The following is a 24,549-nucleotide window of genomic DNA, read 5'->3' on the forward strand; positions in this document are numbered from 1 at the left end:
AATGCTGTGTTGGTTACTTGGCTTGAGGGGAAGCACCAGACTCTGAAATTACAAAGAAATACAGAGATAACTTACTAGTTTCACTTCTCATAGTGAAAGTTCTACTCAGTGTAATACCAAGTAGTGTTTAATCTATTTTTATCAGTTCACATCTTGCCATTAATTGTAACACAGCTTGAATCCTTAGAAAAATCTACGGTAATTTTGCAAATTTATATTACCTTTCTTGATTATTGAGAAGCAGTTGCACAGTTACAGATTCTTGCTGTATTACTATTTCCCCGTTCTTTTTGCCTAGGAAGCCAAAGGAATCAGTTTATTCTATTTGGGTAACTCTGATAAAAGATTTTATGAGATAGTCATTTGTAAATTCAGTTTTGATATTCATAACTGATGTGTTTAGTTTGATCATCATCTACTTTCGTGGCATTTAGGGATCCACACCACCAATGACTGTGTTCAAGGGGAACAAACGGCCCTATCAGAAAGACTGTGTGCTTATTATTAATCATGACACTGGTGAATATGTGCTGGAAAAACTCAGTAGCAGCATTCAGGTCAAGAAAACAAGGTATGTAAATAACCAGATACAGATTGATGTGGGTTTTTTATATCTTTGCATTATCTATCCATTTATTTTATAAAGATGTGAGCATCTGGGTGCTCAGTGTCCTATTGATAATCTCAACAGCTCTATGTCTGTCTTCTTGACAAATCAGTAAAGTATCGCTTCCTCAAATGCAATAAAAAGAAATAATGCTTTTAAGACCTGAAACATGTAAACCACTGGGGAAAGGATGTACTTTGCAATTATATCTGTTTTGTTAATCTCATGATTGTTGATATAGTACCACCTAAAGGGATAAGATTTAAACTGATAGACTTTGTAATTATGAAAGAATCATTGAGTAATATATATTCCTTATTAGATTGAAAATAACTAATTTTTCACAAGATGTGTTTGAGCTATTTATACCAAAATAAAGTTTTGCCTATTTTTTTGAATAGTGAGCTCTTTTAATATTTAATTCAACAGGCATTACATGTCTAATACAAAGCCAATTCGATTTTAAAGTCAAAATTTATTTCATTAATAGAAGCAACCCAGTGGTTCTCTTTTTCACATTGAGATATAGCAATTACTATAATACAGTTGTGAAATCTTAAAGTTACAGTCTGATTGATGTTTTTCTGTTTATGCTTTCTCAAGCCATTTTTCTTTACTCATTCCACAAAAAATAAAAAGTTACTGTTTATTTATGGGTTATGAGGTGCTGAACACGATCCTAAATGCTTTCATGCATTATCCTACCTAACTTTACTAAGAACTTTTAGAAGGGTGCTATTTTATCCTTTAAGACAAGCACACAGATGCAGAGATTGATTATTAGTGAGCTTGTGACTTATTGGAGTCTGGCACCAGAGCTGAGCCCTGTGCTGGCTTTCAAGCTCCTGCTCCTCTCCCACCTGGGAGGTATTTGTATTAATTACCTCCCTCCCCAAACTAGTGACACTGTTATTCCCCCAACAGCTGATGGTCAAGGGTATATCTCTCACTACTCAGTGTCATCTGTGGATTAGCAGCATTTTATCACTTGGATGCTTTTTTGAAGTGCAGAATTTCAGGACCTGCTGAGACAGAATCTGCATTTTAAATACATTCCCCAGGTGATTTGTGTGCTCACCAATATTAGAAAGCCCAAAGTTTGCTGGGCTAGTCCATCTACAAAAGAAATTGTTAACGAATAGAATTTTCTCAGTTTGGGGTGGAATGCTTTGCTTGTCTGCCTGCAAGAGCTGGCACGTGACAAGATGAGCAAGCAGTAAATCATGCAAAAATCTGCAAACTAGCCAGTATTTTGAGAGCTGGTTTTACTTAGTAACTCATACACTTGTGAATACAACTTTATATTGTACACAAGTCAAATAAATAATCATATTGTCTACTAGTAAAAATGGGTTTTCATAATCCCATTGTGTCTTCCATACTGATTTTATCTGCTTGCTATAAAATGTGAGCTCCTTGAGGACAGCAAGTGTGTGTGTTTTATTCATCTATCTCTGGTGCAGGATGTGGTACTGGAATGCAATAGGCAGCTGTTGCATGAGTAGCTCCTGTGATAAACTTACAAACATCAATATTTTGAAGTAGTCTGTAAAGAGCACAGGGTTGTGCAGAGACCTGCAGGTACTTGGTCCCCTGAACAGAGTTGAGTACTATTTTTGTCCCTCCAATTTAATGTCCTTATCTCATTTCAGAGCCGAGGGGAGCAGTAAAATCCAAGCCCGAATGGAACAGCAGCCCACTCGTCCCCCACAGCCATCACAGCCACCACCACCTCCACCACCTATGCCATTCAGAGCTCCAACAAAGCCTCCAGTTGGACCCAAAACTTCCCCCTTGAAAGATAACCCCTCACCTGAACCCCAGCTGGATGACATCAAAAGAGGTAGACAGCATTTTCTAGAACTATGATAGCAACTTGGTGTGGGGTGTTGGTGTTTTTGTGGCAATCACAAGGCTGTTCTATTGACATGATGGCACAGGCTTTTTCTGCCAATGAAAAAAATTTCTGCAGAGTTCACCATTCCAGAGGTGATGAGGGTGGGCCAGGGCTGTTGCCACTTACCTCGTTTGACAAGGCTGGGTCTTGGAATAGTAACTGGAGTTGTGGCTATCTTTGCAGCTTTCTACTTAGAGGCCCAGGATATAAACAAGCATGACTGCCATTCAAAGGTCTGTATGACACGCCTTTAAGGCTTTGGGAGAAGAGAATTCCAAGGTGTTGGGGTGAAAACCAGATGTGTCAGTGTTAGTATGGTATCTAGGTCAGAAGAACATCTAAAATACCAGGACCCCAATGCTTTGTACTAACACAAAGTATGTAAACACGAAAGTGCTATGGGGACCTTGAAATGAGAACGTATGTATTGTATGTTTTTAAGGAATTAACACCTAGAAAGACCTAGAGGTCTGGCCAGGTTCTCTCCAAGGCCAAGAGTTTTCTTCCCATACAGTGAGTGGGTAGTTTTAGTTGTCCAGACTCTTAGGAAGTTATGAGGCTAAGTGTTGTATTTCAGATTTGTAAGGTTTTATGGAACAAAAGTAAATCTCTAACAGTCGTAGACAGGGAAAGATAAAGAGTTGTCCTTAAGTTTGCCTTTTCTACCTTATAGAAGTGCTCTCTTTTAGTAAACAGAATTAGTCTGCCTGGTGCACATTTGTTAAACCTCCTGTTTTTATTTCTTGGTTTTGTTTTCCTCATGGATATTAGAATGCTATTTATTAAAGTTTTCACTTTAGTTGATCAGGAATTGGACTATGAGTGGTGAGTTATTGCCAGTTATGCCTAAAGGAACCATACTTGTTTAAAACCACATTGCATATTCGGACAGGAAAATCTGGCATCTTAATGTATCCTATGATGTGTCCTTAACGTACTCTCAGTGATATTGAAAAGGTAAAACATGTTTTTCCTTCCCTGCTGTACATGTGTAGAAGAGGTAGTACCTGACAGTAGTGTGTCAGTGAGGTATAGAAAGAGGGCAGAGGAGGAATGTCGTTTCCCCATTTTCCTTTAGTTACCATGGTTCCCCTTGCAGTTTTTTTGTGGGATCGGATAGCCAGAGAGGACCTCAGAGGCTGTCTGCTCTGGCTCGCATTTTTTTTAATGTCTTGGAAAATTCATGAACTCCCACTGGGGTCTCCCTGCTGGTGAGAGGTAGAGCTGAAACAAGCATCAAGATCTTCCAGTGCCTAGTCAAATATTTTTCAACCCCTTAGCATAATATTTCTCTTATTTGGTGTTTTAATTTCATAATTCACAATATTTTTTTTTGTTTTAGTAGATAAGGCAAATAGACTTTATCCATTTCTTACACAGAACAGTCTTTATCTCATACTGTTTTCTTTTTGGTTATTTGGGGTGAAGTTAATGTTTCCATTGTCTCTCTGAAGACAGTTTACTTTGTTGGTTTTGGTTTTAGTCATTTTTTTGGTATGTTTTTAAGGAATTAAGGAAGGAGGAGTGTAAGTTACTCTTCCTTGCTATTGGTCCTGCCACTTCACTGTTTATAGAAGGTTCAGCATGCGGCCTTGAGAGGGGTTGCTGCACTAACTCATGCTATGTCATTTTATTCCAGAGCTGAGGGCCGAAGTTGATATTATTGAACAGATGAGCAGCAGCAGTGGGAGCAGTTCCTCAGACTCTGAGAGCTCATCAGGAAGTGATGATGACAGCTCGAGCAGCGGGGGTGAGGACAATGGCCCAGCGTCCCCTCCGCTGCCTGCACACCAGCAGCCCTACAACAGCAGGCCGGCCGTAGCCAACGGAACCAGCCGGCCGCAAGGAAGCAACCAGCTCATGAACACACTCAGTAAGTATCCTCTCCCTTTCTTGGCTCAGAGAGAGGTGGCATGTCCGGCCAAAGATGTGGCTTCTGTTTATCTCACACCAGAACCTATGCACCAAAAGATATTTAAGGCATAAAACATGTTGACAAAGAAAATTTGAGCAGAAAGGAGTAAGTTACCAAAGGGTAATAAAAAGGGGCATACAAAACTAAAAAGTCTGTTCTTTCTTCTTTTTTTTCCACTGTCACAAATGAGGTTTTTTGAATTCTGGAAAATGCTGAAACATGAACAGCCTGGCTCCTTATTTTTGCATTTACCAGGCTTTTAGGGCACTGCCTACCACCATACTGAACGCTGCCTCCAGTTCTTTCTTACAGCCCCAAGAACCCTGTTCTCCAGACTATGGGATCCTATAGCCCACAGACTTGGGAGCTTGAGCCATTAGGATATATTTGGAAACCAACCAGCCTTTGACAAGAGGGAGAGGAAGGGGTGTTGCCGTGGCTGGGTGGCTCTCCATGCAATTGATACTAAAGTAAAGCAGAGCAAAATAAGAACAAAGACAAATTTCTATGTAATAGAGGTTGCAAGAGTTCTAGTTCCTACACCCTTCTCTCCAAATCCTTGTTAATGCTCTCACTTGGTATGACTGCCTTTGAGGAGGTTGGAAGGTCTGGAAGCAATGGGGAGAGGCTAATTTAGTTAACTCTACCACTGTGGTCCAGGCAAAACTAATTCTTAACCTCAGTACTATAGACACTGTGGGCCAGATAAATCTTTGTTGTGGTGGCAGTCATATGTACTGCAGGATGGATCTATGCACTAGGTGCCCTTCTTCCTCCCTTTTCCCCCTGTTGTGTCAACACAGAATATCTTACGGCATGGCCACATATCCTCTGGGGCACAAAATCACCCCTACTGGAGAAACACTACTCAGGGTCCCACTCTTCTACTTGAGTGAGTTCAACACTGTTAGGGTATCCGTTAAGGATATTGTCTGCTATCCCATTCTGTGGGCCTACATTCTGGGGATCAGGATCAGGGTCTGCTTTGGTGCTCTTCTCAGTTGGCTAGAGATCAGAAATTTCACATTGGGAGTTTGGTGTTCACAGTGGAAAAGTACCAGATAGCTACTATGGCTTTAGGTCAGTTTTTAATTTTGCCCAGTTAATGCTAAATTATTCTTTCCTCCTAGGAAAAAAAAAAGAGCAAAAAACTGGCACTGTGGATGTTACCTGCTTACCAGTGTCTTAAAATCCTTTTAACTCCTTACGGCTCCAAGTCATCCTGTTCTGTAGCAAGACCTTAACTTTGCATGTCTCATATACAGTAAAGCACTAGAGTTATTTAAACCAGGGCTGTCAACTGGAACCAACTTAGAAACCCTAAAATCACAGTAAATAGTGCAAATTTGCTAACCTTTGTATATAAACATATAAAGTAATCATAATATTGTTTTCCTGAGTAGTAACCTAAAGTATATTTTCTCTCTTCCAAAATAAATGGATTGGGGATCCCTGGGTGGCTCAGCGGTTGAGTGCCTGCCTGCAGCCCAGGGTGTGATCCTGGATGGAGTCCCACATTGGGCTCCCTATATGGAGCCTGTTTCCCCTTCTGCCTATGTCTCTGCATCTCTCTCTCTCTCTCTCTGTGTCTCTCATGAATAAATAAAATCTTAAAATAATAATAAAAACTACCACGTTAACAAAAGTAACATTTTTATGAAAATTTTCCAATCAAAAAAAGTTTTTTAGATTTTCTTTTTTTTTTTTTTTAAGATTTATTTATTTATGAGAGAGAGAGGCAGAGACACAGGCAGAGGGAGAAGCAGACTCCATGCAGGGAGCCCAACCTGGGACTCAATCCTGGGTCTCCAGGATCATGCCCTGGGCTGAAGGTGGCGCTAAACTGCTGAGCCACCCAGGCTGCCCCCAATCAAAATATTTAGTAAGAAGAATAACATTGCTTTAAAATTTTATGAATCTCTTTAATGTCTGGCTTAGTAGAAAGCTGGATTCTACACCTGCTTCTGCATTGTTATGAGGAAAATCTGGTGTCACACAGGCATGTAGTAAAAGGGAAGTACCTTCCTGTAGGGGCCTTGGACCCCAGGGTCCTCAGAACAAACTCTGAGAAGAGCTGGCCTAGGGATCAGCAGTCTAGTCCTATGGTAGTTCATTCTTGTAATCATCTGGTACTGAAATGTTGAGTATTTCTTTTCTTCACTCCTAAGACCTAAATTCTGCACACTAAAAAATGAGGCTTCATAAAAGCTCATTAGTTGAATTGAGGTTTAAAGTAACATGAGTATATTGTACAGAGGTGCCCCAGAGGGGATCCTGGATTAGCGTGTTCCTGGTATCAACAGTATTCAGCTTCCTTAACAGGAGGCCTAACTGTGCTATTTTAGCATTTATAAAGCAACTTAATATGAACAATTGTAGATCATGAATCAGTTATTTATAAATGCTTTCTTGCTATTCATTAACACATTTAAAAACTGTCTGGCCTGCTCCTCACCTGTTTCTACCCCAGGAAGCAGCATTGCCATGCTTTGTAGATACCAGGAATAGCATTTCTTTAAAAACATTGACTACATTAGTTTTGTCACTGAACGAAATCGATTTTCCTCCCTAATTAACTAGAATTGGCTTGGTTTTACTGTAGTGTGATAACCAAGGCAGTCATACAAAGACTTGTGGGGAAGTCGTTTTTAACTTGTGCACTTCTGGTGTGATTCTGTTTTCTTTTTATAGGAAATGACTTGCAGTTGAGTGAGTCTGGCAGTGACAGTGATGACTAGAGTCGGATCTTTCGAAATCAGCTCCTCGTGCACAGATGTGCTGCTGGATCAGGCTGCACTCGCATGGAGCCCCTTGCTGAGAGGGACGCGCTATGGATCAGTGACTGTAGTAGGAGTTTGAGGCTCTGGAGGTCTCAGATATTCAAGTCTTTAACTTAGTGGTGATGGGTGATTTTCTCGTGTAATTTTCAAACAATCTCATGTTGCAAAGTAGAACTATGGAAGAACTAACAGAATTATTCTATTTGGTTAACACTATTCCTGAAAAACAGACCAATGTACCCTGGTCTAGGTTACTCAAAGGCCGTTATCTTTAGCAGACCAGTGATTCAGTTTTAAACCTCAGCAGCCACAGTTTGCCCCAGTGGTTTGCACCAGTGAAATGAAACCTGGTCTTTGAGGGGTAGGAGAGAGAGGGAAACCTCAAACTGCAGCACAGAAGTATGTTAAAACCACTTTAAACTGTTGAGACAAAGTGGTAAGGAAGTTTTGTCTGACCCAGTCTGATAAGCCTGTGTAGAAATGGACTTCAGGAGGGAGTCCTAGAGTGTCCTCCTGAGGGTACACTAGAGCTCTGCTAGCTCAAGCCCCTCATTTACAAATAAGGAAAAAGAAGCCCACGGCTGGCTTATGGTCGGTCTCCTACCCCCAGTCCAAGCTTTTCCTGCTGCTCCCTCCTTTAATCTCAGTGGTTGGAACCGGAGATTCTCATGCAAGACATTGATAGTTGTACATCAGAGCTTTTATTCGATTCCAAAAGACAAAAGTGTTGGGTACTTCTGGCTCAAATTCTGATCCAAAAAGTCCCTAAGTACATGAGTCTGGGTGAGCAGATTAAACCAGCAGCCACTGTGTTAACACCTGAGATTCAGTCAGATTGGGGCTTTTAGTTCCATGTAGATCCATGCTACATGTGCTTCACTCAGTGCATTTTAGTAGGGGGAGGTAGGAGTGGAAGAGCGGTATAGTGAAGGAATCTTTCTGAACAAAAGAATCAGCAGCAGGTTTTCAAAAACCAGAATCCAGATAGGAAGCAGTTCTGCAATATGAAATGAGCACATTCTTGGAGAAGGCATTTCTGTTCATGCTTTTGTACCACTGTTTGTGCCTGACTCCCAGAACGATTTGTATTTTTGATATACAACTAGAAGAAAGTCACAAGATTGCCTTTTTGCAGTGTGCATTTTCCAAATGAATGTTACAGGAAACTAGTCACTAGTAAATGTTCCATATTGAGTAAATGTGTGACAAATTGTCCCGTGATTAGTATGGATAGCCCATTTCTGTAATTTGAATGAATACAATTTGAATGTCCTAAGAAATTTCCATTTACTTTGGTTCAGTGGGTATCAAGAACGTTAAAAATGATTTTCCTTCCTTGGGTTCCTGCACCCAAAGATGGCCTCTGCTTCCCCAGCTAGCAGATGGAAGCCTCCTGGACCTGGAAAGGAATTAGAGGATTCATGGTGGGGGCTTTGGTGAGAGTTGCACCTTACAGAATCACCGGTTTGATGCACACAGTGGCTCCAGTGAACTGGAGATGCAGGCCTGGCGCCATTATCCAGTGGCACACTCACTCCCCCCACCAAGTATAGGTAATAGGGACACACTAGAACTCTGTGGTGGGTTCTCAGCCCATCCTGAGGTTTCCGTGGATTTAATGGTAGGTAGGAATTTATAATGAATTGGTAATTGTTTTATAATTCCTTGGTAATGACAGCTCAGGGAAGGTGAAGGTCTTGATTGGGAGACTTGACTTGTTACTGGATGTGGGAATTGTTTCACTGATCTTAACTTGCTCAAGCTGGGGCAGGTTCCAGGAACTTGAACTAAAAAAAAATCTATTTAAGCCTCTCTGTCCTTTTTTTTTTTTTTTTTTTCTCCTAAAGTCTTGATTTATACAGATAGAGCTGTGGTTTTTGGCATGTCGGGTCAAGATGTTTGTTTCTATAGGAAATGCTTGCATGTTGCACTGGGTTTGGTGAGTTGCGATCTGTGGGCTTCAGGGCCTTTCCTCTGTCACCCATCCCATCTGACACTGCACGGTTGTCCTCTAGCCCACTTCCAGTTAGTTCTCTGCACAAAGCCTTCGGTGGTTCCCTCTCCCCACCCTCCACCTTTACCCACCAGAACAAGGAATCTTTTCTTTTCAGAAATCAAGAATTTGGCCTCATAGATTACTTCTCATGAGTAAGCTTGTACCAGCCTCCTTGGACTTGTTCTTTGTGCCTCTGTGCCTTCTCAGTCTCTCCCTCCCTTCTCCCCTGTCAGGCCTCAGGCCCGACACTCTATAGGTGCCATCTTCGTGGACTCTGTTTCAGCCCACTGGAGTGCTTTGTGTACGTACTGACCTTCCTCTTGCTTGAGCTCTGGTTGCTGTGAACTCCTTAAGAGCAGGGACTTGTCTGTCATTCTCATTGCTACTCCCTGGGGTGTCCACAGGAATAGACATTCAGATGCTTATAGCCTGGTGGGGAGGAGGTAGAGAAAACCAACCAGTGGAGTACAGAGGGTAGACATGGAGAAAACATTCCAAGCATTTGGAGACAGCTGAAAATGATCCGTGCTGGTTTTCATGCTTTTGAAGTCTCTAACTGAATTGTTAAAATTGCCTTTTCTTTGTCCTCTATGACTACCATCCCGTGAGTCATTAGGTAAGGTATAAAGACTTAAATCCGAGGTACCCAAGAAGTCATGGCAAGCCACAATAAAGATGTGATTTGGGGAAACTTAATACAAACTAGAGATTTGTGATGATGCCACTCATTAACTATTTTATTTCTATACCAGAATCATTTTTCTGTGTGTGGTATTAATATGTATGTGCTTCAGTGGTGGGAAAACTTGAAAATTCCAAAATCTTTGCTATCCTAATTGAGAGGCTGATTAAGTAGAGTGTGTGTGTGTGTGTGTGTGTGTGTGTGATGTATTTATTACATTATTTTGAAAGATAATAGTCTGTTATGTGGATGTATATTAGGTACAGCCAAATTGGATGTTTCCATTTGGCAAGGAAGGTAGGATTTCTGAAACTCAGGCCTTAACCAGTAGGTTGGAAGACAAGACCAATTGAAGCGTTATGAAATATGTGTTTTTGTCGCTTCTGTCCTATCTGTCTTGGGTTTATTGTCTTATTCTTTAATGACTTTTAAAATCTTGTGCCTAAAAGTTTATTTTGCATAATTATGAAGTAGATGTGCATGTTTACATTTATGTAAAATATTTGCTGTGTAAAGTTTTTTTGGTTTATTCTCTTAAAGATCACTATATTTAAGTAAAAAAAAAAAGGTCAGCAATACACTTCATGTCTTGGTGGATTTTCTTTTGTTACCTAGAGATCAATGAAAAATGTAGGGTTCTATTAAGAATCCTTTATGCTTAAGCTTATTTAAATGGATTCCTTTTTAATTTGGTGTTTATGATCATTGGGATAAACACCCCAGTTTTAAAAGGTGTGAAGTTCAAAACTAAAGGTGGTCTTTAGTGAGCCACATGGCATCTGAGGCCATTACTTGGTCTGGAAAGCCAGCTTAGCTTTGAATCTGAAAACCATAGAGGGGTTAAACTGAATCCCTAGACATATCCTCATAGCCTAGTCTTTTAGCTCACCAGACTCCTTCCACCTATGGTGCCATGCCACTCATATATATATACACACATGTACACTCACTGGCTGGAAGTGACCCTGCTCCCTGCTCCCATTCCACATGCCTACATCAGTCTTGAGGTCTTGGCTCCAGATAGTTTATAAACTTCTAGGTGGGCAGTGACCATATTCCCTTTTTAATTCTCTGCTATCTTTCTCCTAATGGGTGCTCCATAGATCTGGACTGACTTCAATTACACATTAAGAGAACTAGGCTAGGAGTCCTCTGCTGCTTATTCTGTAATTGGCTCCCATTTCTTCAGGGGGATATAGGAGTTAGATTTGAATGAGGACTCTGGGGACACTGCAGTGTACCTTCATCAGTTAAGGGAGTTTGATCCTCATTTAAGTATTGCCGCTACAATGATATGTAACAAAGCATCCCAGGGTTCAGTGGCTTAAAATAAACATTTATTTTGCTTACAAGTCTGGATTGGTGATTTAGACTGGGTGTTCCTGGACAGCCTGGTCTTGACTGGGCTCCATATGTCTTGACGGATTCAGCTGATCGAGGATGGCCTTGGCCAGCCTAGCATAGGCATATTGTCATGGCAAAGGCAAAGGTGCTAGAGTGAGAGACGAAACACCACTACCTCTGTCACAACTGCTAACATGTCACTGGCCAAAAGCAAGTCACAAGATCAAGTTCAGAATCAAGGGGTTGGGCAAATACATTGCATTTCACCAGCTGATGGGAGGAGTAGCAAAGTATGTTAGAAAGGTGTGGATACAGGGAGGTGTGAGAATTAGGGTGGTTGTTGCAGTCATTCTACAACCTGTATATACTCCACATCCCCATCATGGTTGAGAACACTGGGCCATACAATGACTTAAGTCCCCTCTCTTGCCTGGCTTTTCTCCTAGCCAGATAAATAAAAGTCCATGTAGGAGTTAAGGCCAACTTATATTCATGGATCCTGCAGAGGGCACCAAACGCAAGCCAGCAGCTCCTCTGGACTTGGCGCTTTGCCCTGTCCAGAGTGGTTTGCTTCCTTTCTAACCTTTCTAACCTAAAGCACTGTTATCTATTGCTAAGTAACAAACTACCCTAAAACTTCGTGGCTTAAACAACAACCATTTTATCTCATGGAAGTGTTGGTTAGGATTTAGGATAGAGCTTGGCTGGGCGATTCTCCTTGGGGCTTCCCCTGAGGTCACTCAATGTTAACTTAGGTGGCAGACAAGCAGGACTGGAGAGTCTGAACTAGTTTCACTTACATCTCTGGCACCATGGTGGGGATGGCTGGAAGCAAGTTCATTTGGATCCGTCAACCAGAACCCAACATGGCAGTCTCAAGGTATTTGGGCTTCTTTCATGATGGCTGCTCTCCCCTAGGATGAGTGTCCCAAGAAGCTGCTTGGCTGTAGATGATCTAGCCTGGGAAGTCACCCAGCATCACATCCACAGCATTCTATTGGTCCGTGCAATCAAAAGCCCACCTAGATTCAAAAGGAAAGGACAAAGACCCTACTTCCTTAATGGAAGAGTATTAAAAAAAAAACCCACTTACCCAAAGTCCTCCTGTCCCCCAGTGTATTTGGGCTACTACCGTTGTTCTCAGATGAGACATTTCCCCAGAAGTAGTGGCTCTTAAAATGTGGTCCCTGGTCCACAGCACCATCAGCATCCCCTGGGACCTTGTTAGAAATAGAAATTACCAAGTTCCACCCCAGACATGCTGAATTGGAAACTCGAAAGTGGGTCCCAGTAATGTTTTGACAAGCCCTTCAGGTCATCCTCATAAACTCTAAAGCTTTAAACTTGTGCCCCAAGAAGATAGTCTCCCATGATGAGCCTCAAATGATGACCCACTACTGTGAATGACTGCCTTCATTTTGCCATCCTAGGTAGGAGTTGGATTGAGAGTAACCTGGAGTGACACATGCAGTGGGATGTGATACTCCTTATGAGTTGGAACATCAAAACCCCAAATCTAGAGGTATCGAGGGGGTGGAAGGATGGCAAAACCAAAATAATCACAAATTCTCTTGAGGTACTAACATCTTGGCATTTTCCATGGGCCCCTTTTTCTTTCTGCAAAGGTAGTGGGGCAAAGGCAAACAAGGGCTGGGGAAATAGCCCATTTCTTCCTATAGTGAGTTGGTTTCTTGTTTCTTGTAGCGTTGTCTGACTCCAAAAGTCAGCTGTCTGGAGCTGAAAAGAACTTAGGTGAATCCCCAGAGAGGAAGGCCCTCTGATAAAGGCAGTGTGAGTTCTCTTCCTATTCCCCCTTTCTGTCTGCCTGCCCCCCCACCCCAATTATGTGAGGTGGGGAGTCCTCAATCCTTTACTCTTGTGTCATTTGCAACAAATGAGGATGGAAACCACACTCTTGGAGCCTCTGGGTCCATGGGTGGTGACTGTAGGTTATTGAAGTGTAACCATCTCCTTGATGAATTGCCAAGATCCTTGATCTATGAGCTCACTGTTACCATACTAATGCAAGATCTGAGTTTCACTGAAATTGGTTCACTCCACTATAGGGGAGGGAAGGGGAGTGCGGGACAACTCAAGTAAAGCAGTGAATGGAGCATGGTTGGCCTATGAATTGAGGTTTGGAGATTCTTAAGCAATTTGACCTATGTGTCCTCCAGGCCCATATTAAAGTGATGGATGATCGGTGTATGTCCCATGATGCTTAGAAAATTTGTCCTACCATCTTCCCAAGCACTGCTTCCTAAGTACTAGTTACCAAGGTTGAGAACACGGTTCCTCTAAAGACCTTACTTTGCTCACAAGTTTGTCACTCAAATGGCTTTGAAGGTGGATAAAGACTTCTGGAGCCAAACCCCATCCCCACGCTTCCCTGGTTATGTTAGGAGCCTGGGGGCTGGCCTAGAGAAGCCTCGCCATAGTGTGGGTCATTGGGGATCAGCTGAGCAGAGCTTGGGCCTCTGTTACTGGTGAAAGGGTAAAAAAACTAGTCCAGGCTGAGAGAGGTAAAGTCAGCCCTGTACCATGTCATTCATCAGACTGTCAGGGCAGGCACTGATAATGCTGCAAAGTTAACAGGAAGCAATCTTTCTCTCAAGGTCAGCTCTACAGTATCATAATCACTCTTTGAATGACTCCTGCTTTCTTTTCAGTGACAGCCTCAGCTTTGCTTTATACTCCTGCCACCTGAACAAAAATCATGTCAACCTTTGTGACTAAAATCTTGGGCTGTCAAAACTTTGCAGTTTGCAATCCTATCATTAACAATGAAACTTTCCACCCTTGCCTGGAAGACCTGCGCTGCATGAGTCACTGACACAGAGAAGCAGTTTCAGTTTCTACCCTAGATTCAAAAATTCTGATAGGGATTTTCCAGCATGACAGTCCCTGCTTTTCTTAACTTTGCAGTTCTCCAAGGAATCGGGACCTGGGTCCACTTCCCAGTCCAGGCTTGACCTTGACCCCTGTTTTGCTTTGAGCCTGTTCCCACAATGCTGCTTTCATGTTCTGCCTACACTGCACCCCTCCCCAAGTCTGTCATAATCTTTTTCTTGGTTTGATGAGCTGTTCCATTATTCCTCTGGTGTTTGGTCTTCTTACTACATGACAGTGAACCTGATTTTGTTGGTCTACAAAATTTGTGTTGGTTCATCCCTGGTGGTATTTGTCAAACAGGCTAATGTGCTGCAGAGTTTGAGAACCCCTGCTCTTTTTCACTGTTTTATAGTAAAGGCTGTAATAAAGACTGTGGTCCAAACTGCTGTCAAAAGTGAACCCATGTAACCAGCCTCAAAGGGGGAAGAAAGAACCCCCAGGTCCCAAAGAGGTGAGTGATTCGGCCTAAGTCCTTAAATAATAATGACACAGATAAAACCCAACCCTCTGTAAAGAGTTTCTAGGTGTCAGAAATTTTAACCGTATCATCACTAAAATGCCAACACGCCCTGAAATAACCCAGTATAAAGATGAGAAAAACAGAAAAGTTAAGCAAATTATGCAGGAAAATTAAATAGGGAGTTAGTGACAGGCTCCAAACCCAAATACGTAAATCCTATCCTCTCCTTTTTTCACAAAAGCAAACTACACCACCTCTTTGATAACCTTTGGCTCCCTAGGAGAGTCAACTTCTTTCAAGGAGCTCTATCAGAATCAGCCAAGAGCTGTCTAGTTGTGAGGTATCTTCCCAGAGGTTTTCCCCAAGTGGTTCAGCACCTATTCCTGCCAAAAGGAAAAGCAAAACCAGAGACTGCCACGGTGATAGACACTGTGTGTACCCAGCACCCATTCACCTCATACCTGCTCCCCACTATATTGGCCAATAGCCAAGCCTTCCTTACACAGCTGATGTGCTTCTGGAGAATCCCTAGGGAGTGAACAAGGAGTAATCTTACACCTTTTGCCTCTGTGGGTTCAGGAACCCAGCTGTAATCCAATTAGTGGGCGGCATTCTGACAAGAATTGGTTCAGGAATGGGCATGTGACCCCAAATAGGCAATGAGGCTCAAGGTAAGACTTTTGGGGGGCTTCTGGAAAAAAACTTTCTTGAGAGCCACTGGAATAGATGTTATCTCTTCCTCTGGATATTATAGGGTCAGATGTAAGTCTGAAATTGCAATAGTCCGCTTGTGACACCCAAGGATCAAACTAACAGGAGATATGCAAGTAACGGAGAAGAGAGTCCGGGCAGAGAAATGGAGTGGAAGCCTTGCTTGAACCATGTCTGATCTCCACTCAACTGCTGGAATTTTTTAAGTTATATAAGCCAATAAATTCCACCCTGTAGTTTATATTATATTTAAGTTGGATTTTCTGCTACCTACCAACAAAAGTATCTAAACTGACATAGCCTTTTTTGGTGACTCTGCTGCAGCTCTAAAGACCCTGATATTCTCAGCCACTCTATGTGACAGTCTCAGGAGAAGCTGAGGATATCTATCTCCACTCCTAGGCATGTCCTGTCACTGCTGGAGGAGAGTCCCCACCCACAAGCTGTTAGAGCTGAAAGAAAATTCGGCCCTTGTGTACAGTTTCTTCTAGGTAAGGAGATGGAGTCTGTGAGAAGTGACAAACCAAGTATGAGCCCAGATGTCAGGACTCCCAGTTGAGGGCTCTGCCCTCCCTCTGTGGCACCTCAGCTCCCCACAGAAACAGCCAGTGCTCTCAAGAGACACTTGGTTACCTCTCCCATGGCCACCTGGCCTGCTTACAGGTGTCCCTGTTCCTGGACCAGGACCTGCTCCCTGGACCACAGCATTTCAGGGGAGGCCTGAGGGCAGCACGTGATGGAAGGAGCACTGGGTGTTCTAGGCACCTGATGAATCACTGACTTCTACCTCTGAAATAAATAATCTATGTTATTAATTGAATTTTTAAAAATCACAAATGCCACGGGGGGGGATTGCTATTATTACATATATACTTCAAACATGTGGCTTTGAATCCTTTCATTTTCAGAGCCTTTCAGAAACCCCTTGCAATAGTCAGAGACAGGCCCTCACCTGTCTGATAATAATTGTGAGATCTGGTTACAAGAGCACAGGTGGAGGTTCACGTACCATATGTCTAGTATTTCATGTTAGAATCAAACTATTCCTAAATATGTCCTGTCTGCTTACTTGACAGTCACACTTTTTGTAAGACCTGGAAGGCTGGGTTTGCATTTGGAATATTTAGATGCCTCAAAGTTCTGTGGTGGCACAAGGAGAGCAAGGCCCCGTCCAAGTGAGAGAGGCTTCATGCCTATCTCTGTGGGAACCCCAGCCTGCATATCCAAGCCCCATCTACAACCCCTAAACACAGCTTGTCCCTGGCCACCCCTCATGCTTATAGGTGCGTACAGGTCAGGATGACAGACGTGTGTAGGAGGACCACTTGGATAGGAACTGTGGTCTCCTGGGTACCTGGATCATAGTCTGGGAGAGGGGTGCACAAGCTTCAGTGGGCACGTCACCTTGGCCTCATAGACTCCCTGCCCCGTGGGGAGGGACATAGCCAGGGGAAGGCCAGATTGGTGCCCTTCAAGACAAGGGACCCAGGACAGGGTCTTTCGTGGCAGGTCGAACCAAGGGCAGTGCTGGAGCTCCATCTTGTTCTAAACATGGTCCTAAAATAAGGCTGGAGTGGGACTGGGTTGGCAAGACCAGGCTTTGTAGCCTTAGGTAAGTCCCTCTAAATCTCTCAATATCAGTTTCCTCCCTTGTCCCTGAGGAGGTAGTACTGCTCCATGTTCTAGAACCCTCTGCAAAGCCTGGGAGACAGTAAATTCAGACCCCTCATTCCAAACGGTAATGCTGGGACACTGGCCCAAAACCCCCAGGGAAGAGAGAGCCACAGTGGGGAAACAAACTGCTTGTATTTCTTGATTTCCCATCTGGAGATCCCAGCATGAAGGTGTCACCCCACGGTGTGCAGAAGAGGCTGAGGGAACCAGGCTGACCAGCGTGCCCCACCTCTAAAGGCATCACCCTTGGGATGATCCCATCTACTACAGATCATTAGTGATGGCCCGCTGGGCCAGAAGCTCCTGTCTACTGAGTCCCCAGGACTCAGGCACATTAGATAGCTTTGTACAAAAGCCCAAAAGTATCCCTCTCTGGTAGCAATAGGCAAATTCCATTTGAGGTCTGCCATTTGGGTTTGGGGGAGACATACTTCCAAAACAAAGCTAAGCCCCACTCAGGAAAGATCGTGTTACAAGGCAGCTCAAAGGCCAAACTAATGACCCTGCAGAAACATGGGGGGCTCAGGGACACAGACATGAGGGCAAGGCTATGCACTACGGAGACACCAAGGGAAGGTCATAGGATGTGCGCAGGAAGCAGCAGGCAGCCTAGAGCTGGAGCCCAGGACAGAAATGGCCTCTGCCTGGAGCAAGTACTCAGTCATAGGGCCTCACATGGGGACATTTTCCTAAGGACTGAGAACACCAAAAGCCTACCCAGGTGTAGACTTCAGTAGTTTCCCTCTGGTAGTGAACCCCCTGAACAAGAAATGGACATAACGGGCATTCATAAGACAGAGGTTAAAGCTCAGAGAGCCATGAGATGGTGCTGAGGATGGTGAAACCACAAGAGCTACCCCTTTGGGGAACACTGAGAAGCAGAAGGTCACTGCTTTGCTATTGTTCACATGCTGAGCACCCCAGCTGGGCCTCCACCTTCTCCAGGGGCAGAGCACCGTTTCACAGGACTTTTTCACAGTTGGGTCTCTTCTTGGGGAAACTGCATCCATATGAGGCTATGCTGGGCTGTAGACAGTTGAGGGGTTCCTCAGTAGGTCCAGAGCTGGGAGCCACTCCAAGAGAACAGGCCCACTTCCCTGCTTTGTGTTTCACAAGCCTGGGGAGATCTGATGGCCGGCTGCCCTGGGTGAGAATGCCCACATTTCTGGAGGTCAGAGGAACAGAGAGGCCTGTACACCAGATGCCCCAAGTGTGATGAGAACATATTCAAAAAACCCTGCAGGTCTTAGTGGGGCTAACAGTTCTAAGCCAAGTCAATGGTCTGAGTCAGTAACATTCCAGAAGAGAAAGGGCACTGAAGGTTGGCTATTTGGCCAGATGGTAGCAAGGGGGAACAGTTCCCAGGCTGGGCACATGGAAGGTTCTCCGGGACTTTGGATTAAGACAGGATGCAGTAGTCCTAAATTCTTCCAGTCGACTGAGTCAAAAGCATGTCTTAACAGCAGGAGTTTGTCCTTGTTTTTGTCATATGAAGGTGGTAGAAACTGGACCAGGATGGCGCAAAGTCAATTTGATGACAGTGGAGAAGCTGTTGCCAAATATATAGGATGCAGCCCACCTCCTCCTCATGTGAAGTAGCGGCAGGACGTGGAGTCGATGTAGCAGTACGGGGTGCACTGCAGGTCTCCATATGACCTGAGGGGGCAGATAGGAGTCAGGGTGCACATGGGATGGTGGGCAAGAGAGCTCCTGCCCAGCCCTCATGACCAAGCCATGTTCTAAAAGGCCACCTTTGGTGACTTTTTGGCCAAACCTCATCAGACACCAGCCACTGCTGCTACCTTACCTGAGGGTTCCATAGAGACTGTTCTCATTCTCATTTGGGGTGAAAGGCTTGGAGCAGTTGAGTCCAGGCCTCTGGGGCTTTTCCCCTTGAACCCAATGGAGGGATCTGGGTGGAAAGAGTTGGCAACCTTGTTCTTAACACAGAATCTTAGAGAATTACTCCCTTCCTAAGACCTGAAAGATTTCCTTCCAGTGCTGTCCATCAGATCATAATGTAGTGATACAAATGTTCTATGGCAGTCCAATATGGCAGCCACTAGCCATATGTGGCTATTGAGTTCTTAAAATCTGGTGTGACTGAATCATTGGATTTTCAATTTTGTTTAATTTTAATTAATTTTAAGTAGCAACATGTGGCAGAGGGCCACCATTTTAGCAATTTATACTTTGTAAGCCCAAGTGCTAATCCTGAGACAATGTGCCATCCATTATACCCATATTTATAAGTGTCCCCTAAGGCTTCTAGAGATAAGTAACCACAGTGAGCCAGTGGGAAAGCCCTGGGCTCTATGCAATCCTGTACTCCCATGTCCAAATGTCTATACTGAGTTGTCTCCATGAAGCCATCAACCAATCAGCTCAGACCTGCCAACTCTCTGGCGGGTGTCTGTTAGGAATCCTCCGTACGTTGGAGACAGGGTAGTACATAAAGTCACACAGATACAATGGGGTGCTGGTTAAGCCTACAGTGCTTGTTGTGGGATGACTACAGGTTTGTAGTTCTCCCAGCGTGGTTTGATGTGTTTGGGGGGTGGGCATTGTGGATACCTCCTGGTAAAAGAGAGCAGACATGAGGCAACAGAACGGCAGGCTTGGTGTCTATTTGCCAGCCCTGCTGAGGGCCTAGGTCCCAGGAACAGGGCTGGAAGGGAATGCTTTGGAAGACAGGACTCTGAGAGACTTAGGAGGTGTGAGGGGCCAGCGATCCACTCTGGAGCCAAGGGAGAAGCAAGACCTGGGGGGAGGAACAACCTTCCCATTTCTCCTACAATGTTATACAACTCTAGTTTGGTGAAGATTAAGGGGAATTTGGTGCTGTTTTGCACTTCACAGGCCCAGTGGCCCTTCAGCTGGCTTGGGAGACATCAACGTGGAGGTTGAGACACTAGAATACTGAGCAACACGAACACCCACTGGAGAGTCCCAGATATAACCAGAGGGATCCTTGAAGAGGATACTAAATTCCTGGGGTTCCTGGGGTTTTCCTGGAGGGGCCACGAACCAGCAAAATTAAATATTAATGCTGGTGTGATCTCAATTGCACCCACGGGCCCAGGGGTTAGTAGCTGTTCCAGGGAATTCTGGTTATACAGATGCTTGGATTCTTGGAAATGCCCTCCACCCTCCACTGGACTTCCTCCAGACCCACTTTCCAGAAGACTAATGTCATGGTAGCCACTGGGGATGGGAGCTGCTCAGCCAGGGGCAACAGCTAAATATAGAGACTGCTCATCTCCAGGGGCTCAGGACAAAGCTGGTCCTTGTCTGTCTCAGCTTGGCCTCAGGGGCACTCAGGCACTCTGGGAGGGCACATGGTGATTATGTGTTTATGGCCTGTCTCCCCTAGGTGGGCAGGGACCATGTGTTGTGTTATCTATCACCATACCTCAGTGTTTAGAAAGTACAGGAACATAAGGAGCACTAAGAAAGTATCTGGGAAGGAAAAAAGAGGAGGCAGTCAGAGAGGGAGGCAGGGGTGTCATAATAGCATGTGAGGTGATCCCTACCCAGGGAGATAGGTCTCGCACGTCAGGTAGCCGAAGTCAGAGCCATCACAGTCCTCCACGCCCTTGTGCTGGTGGCCATCTCCACAGTAGGCCCGGTGACAGCCTGAGGGACACAAGGAAGTATAGTCCTGAGAGGGGACTCAGAGTGGGACAAACTTCCTTCAGCCTGTAAGGGCTGTGTGGCCTGAAGGATCCACCCAGAGCACACACCCTCTTGAATGGACTTCCATAAAGCTTCAGATGTATCCAGGGACTGCCCCTCAGAACCCCAAACCCCACACCAGAGAATAAAGAGACCCAGGCTTCAGCCCACTTGGGCTCTCTGAGCCTCAATATCCCTATCTTAAGCCTTGGGCACAGATACCATCTCCTCTTCACAGGATACACTGTGGGTTCCTGCAAAGTGAGATTCTGGTGACTGAGCACTGGGCACATGTGATGGCCGAGGTGGCTCTTGTCTGTGTACAGAGAACTTCCAGGGTGGGTGACCCCAAGTCCCTGGGGAGCCAGATGATCTTCAATGGGGTCTCTTGTTCTCACACAAGGGAAGGGTGTTGGAGTGTGAGCCCCACCCTCATTTTACAGGGCTTTGAGACCCCCTCAGTTCCTTCCTGCTGTGTGATCTCCTATTTGACGGTGTTTGTACCAGGGACAGAAGGGACTCCAGGCAAAGCTGGCATGCCAGTGATCACCATCCCAGAAAGCGGGATGGAAATACCCTGAGAGGGAGCCAGCTGCTTCTCTGTCCCTGCATCCATCTCAGTGCATAACTTCCTCACTATGCTGTGCCATCAGCCTTCCCTTGAGCAAGGAATGAGACTTTCCATTTACACATCCCCAGCTCTAGCCGGGGCCTGGCTCCTCACAGCAGGGGCTTGAAAATAATTCAGTGAAGGGATGTTGATCCCTTATGATACCCTGACATCCAGCGCACATCAGCTCACAGAATCTCTGAAGACCTGAGCAGTTAGTACTGTCGTACCCATTTTTTGGTTGAGGAAAGTGAGACCCGGAGCTGTGAATTGCCTTCCATCTCCCAGCTCACTGAGTAGCCCCCTCTCTGAGCATTCAAACTCTGTTCTGTTTGACTCTAAATCCCCTGCCTTCTTCCTCACCTCCTGCTTTTGCTGCATGACTGAAAGAAGAAAAGCAAACCCTCCAGTGCTGTGCTTCCTGCCTGTCCATCCTGCCGCCTCCCATCAGCCTGAAGGCAGCTTCCCCTAAAGAGGGCTTTGCCACTAGGGCTTTATCTGGTAACAAAGTCCTGAATCAAATTCTTGGCTTCTCCCTTTTGTCTTTCACTCTGCATCACCTTTTATCTTTTGATAAAGAATGTGGACTGGAATGTGGGTTTTGGCAAGATGTAGGATTCAGGAAAAGGGAGGGACAGGTGGCTTTTCTGGGAGCAAGATCCTTGACACCAATCCCCACTGACATGCTTGGGGAGTTGAAGTCAACATGTGGCCTGAATGGGAGGGCTGTCCCCACAGCAGCCCAGGTGTGCCCCTCTGGCTCCAATCGTCCAGGGGCTTGCCCTAAGCCTCCCCCCCCCACCCCATGGCAGTTTGAGCTTCAGGCCCTCCTGGCTGGGCCCCACTCACTGATGCAGTCGTCATCCACATTGTTGTTCCCATCATCACACTCCTCCCCGGGCTGCAGGACCCCGTCCCCACAGGAGCCACGGTGGTCTGCAGTGTAGTCCACAGGGTAGAAAGGGGTTACCTGGCCAAAGAAACACATGACAATTACTAGGGATGGCATGTGGGCAGCTGCAGGGAGGGCAGGTCATTGACACTGGGGCTAGAGGCTCTGGGTCTGTGGGGGCTACCTTCTGGCAGGGGAAAGACACTCCTCTCCTGCTGCCCAGGGCTCTGCCGCTGACAGGAAAGCTGGCCTAGATCAAGATGGCAGCCTGGCAATATGGGATAGGAAGACCATCTGGAACCCTGGCTCAAAGAGGAGGTTCCATCTGGGGAGCAGGGGCACAGAGAACTGCTCAGAAGCAAAGCAGCGGAGGACGCCCAGTCCTTCCATGGGAACAGATTGCAGAAAGGCTCTGTGCCAGGCCCAATTGTTGGCCCCTCTTTCCTCTAATGCTATGTCCTTTTCCAGGGTGGGGTATGTCATGAGTGCCAGCCTCAGGGTACCTGGATTGGGAGCCAGCCAAGGCTGTCCTTGAAGTACAGAGATCTCTGGTCTTTGCGGAAGGCAATGGCGTTTTGGGTGTTCAGTCTCTCAAGCTCCTCCTGATTGTTGACTACAAAAATCTGCCAGAGAACATACTGATGAGGATCCTAGAAAAACACTTCTATAGGGAACAGGGGAAAAGCTGGAGGAGGAAGCAGAAGCTCTATCCCTCGGCTGGTTGACAGCGGCAGGACGGGTCTGCTTAATTACACTCTGTCATCCCTCCTGAAGTAGGGAGGAAGGCCTTGATTCCCACATCTTCTCATCCACTTCCTACTGAGTTTGCATTAAGATGAAGCGTGAGTTCAAATTTTTAAACATTTAAGGGGGCACCTGGATGGCTCAGCAGTTGAGCGTCTGCCTTCAGCTCAGGTTGTGATCCTGGCGTCCTGAGATGGAGTCCTGCATCAGGCTCCCCGCGGGGAGCCTGCTTCTCCCTCTGCCTTTGTCTCTGCCTATCTCTGTGTCTCTCATGAATAAATAAACTCTTAAAAAAATTTCTTTTAAACGTTTAAAATGTTCCTAAGACTTAAAGAGGTGATATCATCTAATCAAGTAATTCAACATCTGGAAATGATTCTTGACAAAACTGTTATAGCCAGAGGTGTTCATTATGGTTTTATTTACATTAGTGAAAAGCTTGGGAGAGCCCTGTAAATATCCGACAGTACGGCACTGGTTAAATAAATCACAGCACCGCCGCATGTTGGATGGCTGATTTTGCGTGCATTTAATGATGAATTGATGTCCAGGGTTACTGGGAAATAATCCAAGGGAGGGTGGGCAGTAGTGAGTGGGTATAAAGAGGAAACAGGATTAGCCAGGAGTGGATAAATATTGGATTTGGGTGAAGGGTACATAGAAGTTTATTACACTATTTGTTCCACTTTTGTATTTACTTGACTTTTTAAATAATTTTTTGTTCTTAAAGACAAAGAAAATACTCCAAAGTGTACCTGCAACCAAATGGACAGTTTGGTTTCCTACTTTTAATTTTCCAATCTCCTATAATGTGTACCAAGTAGAATGGGGAAATCAGTTTTATTAAACGGCTTTTACAAAGCTCTGAGAGGATCAGGTGAGAGGTCCTGATGGATAACCAGCCCCGAGTGCTCCTAGGAGCCTTACCACAGGAACGTGTGGGGAACTGGCCCCAAACATGGATTCCCTGTAAGAAGGGTTATTCACATTCGTAGGGGTTCCACAAAGACAGCTTCCTGGAGGCCCGGGAAATCCTCTGTCCCCTTTGGGTCCCATCACAAGTTGTCCTAGGAAGCAACAGATTGCTTGAGTGAAGAAAGGGAAAACCAAATAGCTCAAGGGAGACATGAGCAACCTTCACAACAGAAAGAAGGTCAAAGTCCACGGTATTTTAGGGAACAAAGGGACTCTTGTTCCAACATGTGGAGGAGGTGTTTTCTGTGGGCCCCTTAACTATGCTGGGTGTCGCAGCACCTTCCCCAACCCTCTCTCTCTTCCCTTTCTCTATACTTAGAAACAGATAGGCATTCTACCTCCCAGACTACCTTGCATGCAAGGTCTGCAGTGGGAGAAGGGTAGGCATCTGGGAAAGTCTATCCTGATTCAGGAAAAACATTGCTGGTAAGAGACATGGCTTCCTCCTTCCTATCTAGAAGACAGAGAAGATGTCCGGTGCTGCAGCAGCCACACTGCAACCATGAAGTAATAGGTATGAGAAGAGAAGCCAACATGTAGGAAAGACCAGGGCCTCTTAGGACATGGGACCCTAACAGTGACCCTTAGATGCTGAACCAAAGCCAGCCACTGTCCACCTCTACACTTCCTTATATAAGAAAATCCCCTTTTTGTTTAGACTATGATTAACAGAGACGTCTTGCTGATAAACACAT

At 45.0% G+C, this 24,549-nt stretch overlaps 2 protein-coding genes across 8 annotated transcripts in view; one reads left to right on the top strand and one right to left on the bottom strand.

Moving 5' to 3' along the window:
• The window catches only part of EAF1 (ELL associated factor 1), a 14,325-nt gene extending 3,863 nt beyond the window's left edge, over positions 1-10,462 (top strand). For both annotated transcript variants that reach the window (XM_077865275.1, XM_077865276.1), the window contains exons 3-6: positions 435-571; positions 2,260-2,450; positions 4,144-4,377; positions 7,111-10,462. In XM_077865275.1, the coding sequence (XP_077721401.1) occupies positions 435-571; positions 2,260-2,450; positions 4,144-4,377; positions 7,111-7,157 (609 nt within the window). In that variant the 3' untranslated portion in view covers positions 7,158-10,462. The remainder of the gene's footprint in view (positions 1-434; positions 572-2,259; positions 2,451-4,143; positions 4,378-7,110) is intronic.
• COLQ (collagen like tail subunit of asymmetric acetylcholinesterase) overlaps positions 7,885-24,549 on the bottom strand; it is a 79,228-nt gene continuing 62,563 nt past the window's right edge. For 3 of the 6 annotated variants that reach the window (XM_077865265.1, XM_077865270.1, XM_077865266.1), the window contains exons 13-18: positions 23,807-23,946; positions 22,639-22,758; positions 22,093-22,213; positions 20,492-20,594; positions 18,766-18,870; positions 7,885-18,614 (exon numbers count right to left, since the gene is read on the bottom strand). In XM_077865265.1, the coding sequence (XP_077721391.1) occupies positions 18,545-18,614; positions 18,766-18,870; positions 20,492-20,594; positions 22,093-22,213; positions 22,639-22,758; positions 23,807-23,946 (659 nt within the window). In that variant the 3' untranslated portion in view covers positions 7,885-18,544. The remainder of the gene's footprint in view (positions 18,615-18,765; positions 18,871-20,491; positions 20,595-22,092; positions 22,214-22,638; positions 22,759-23,806; positions 23,947-24,549) is intronic. The other 3 variants (XM_077865267.1, XM_077865268.1, XM_077865269.1) reach the window with 1 other exon arrangement.

This window comes from Canis aureus, chromosome 22 (genome assembly GCF_053574225.1).
Source record: "Canis aureus isolate CA01 chromosome 22, VMU_Caureus_v.1.0, whole genome shotgun sequence".
Lineage (NCBI taxonomy): Eukaryota > Metazoa > Chordata > Mammalia > Carnivora > Canidae > Canis > Canis aureus.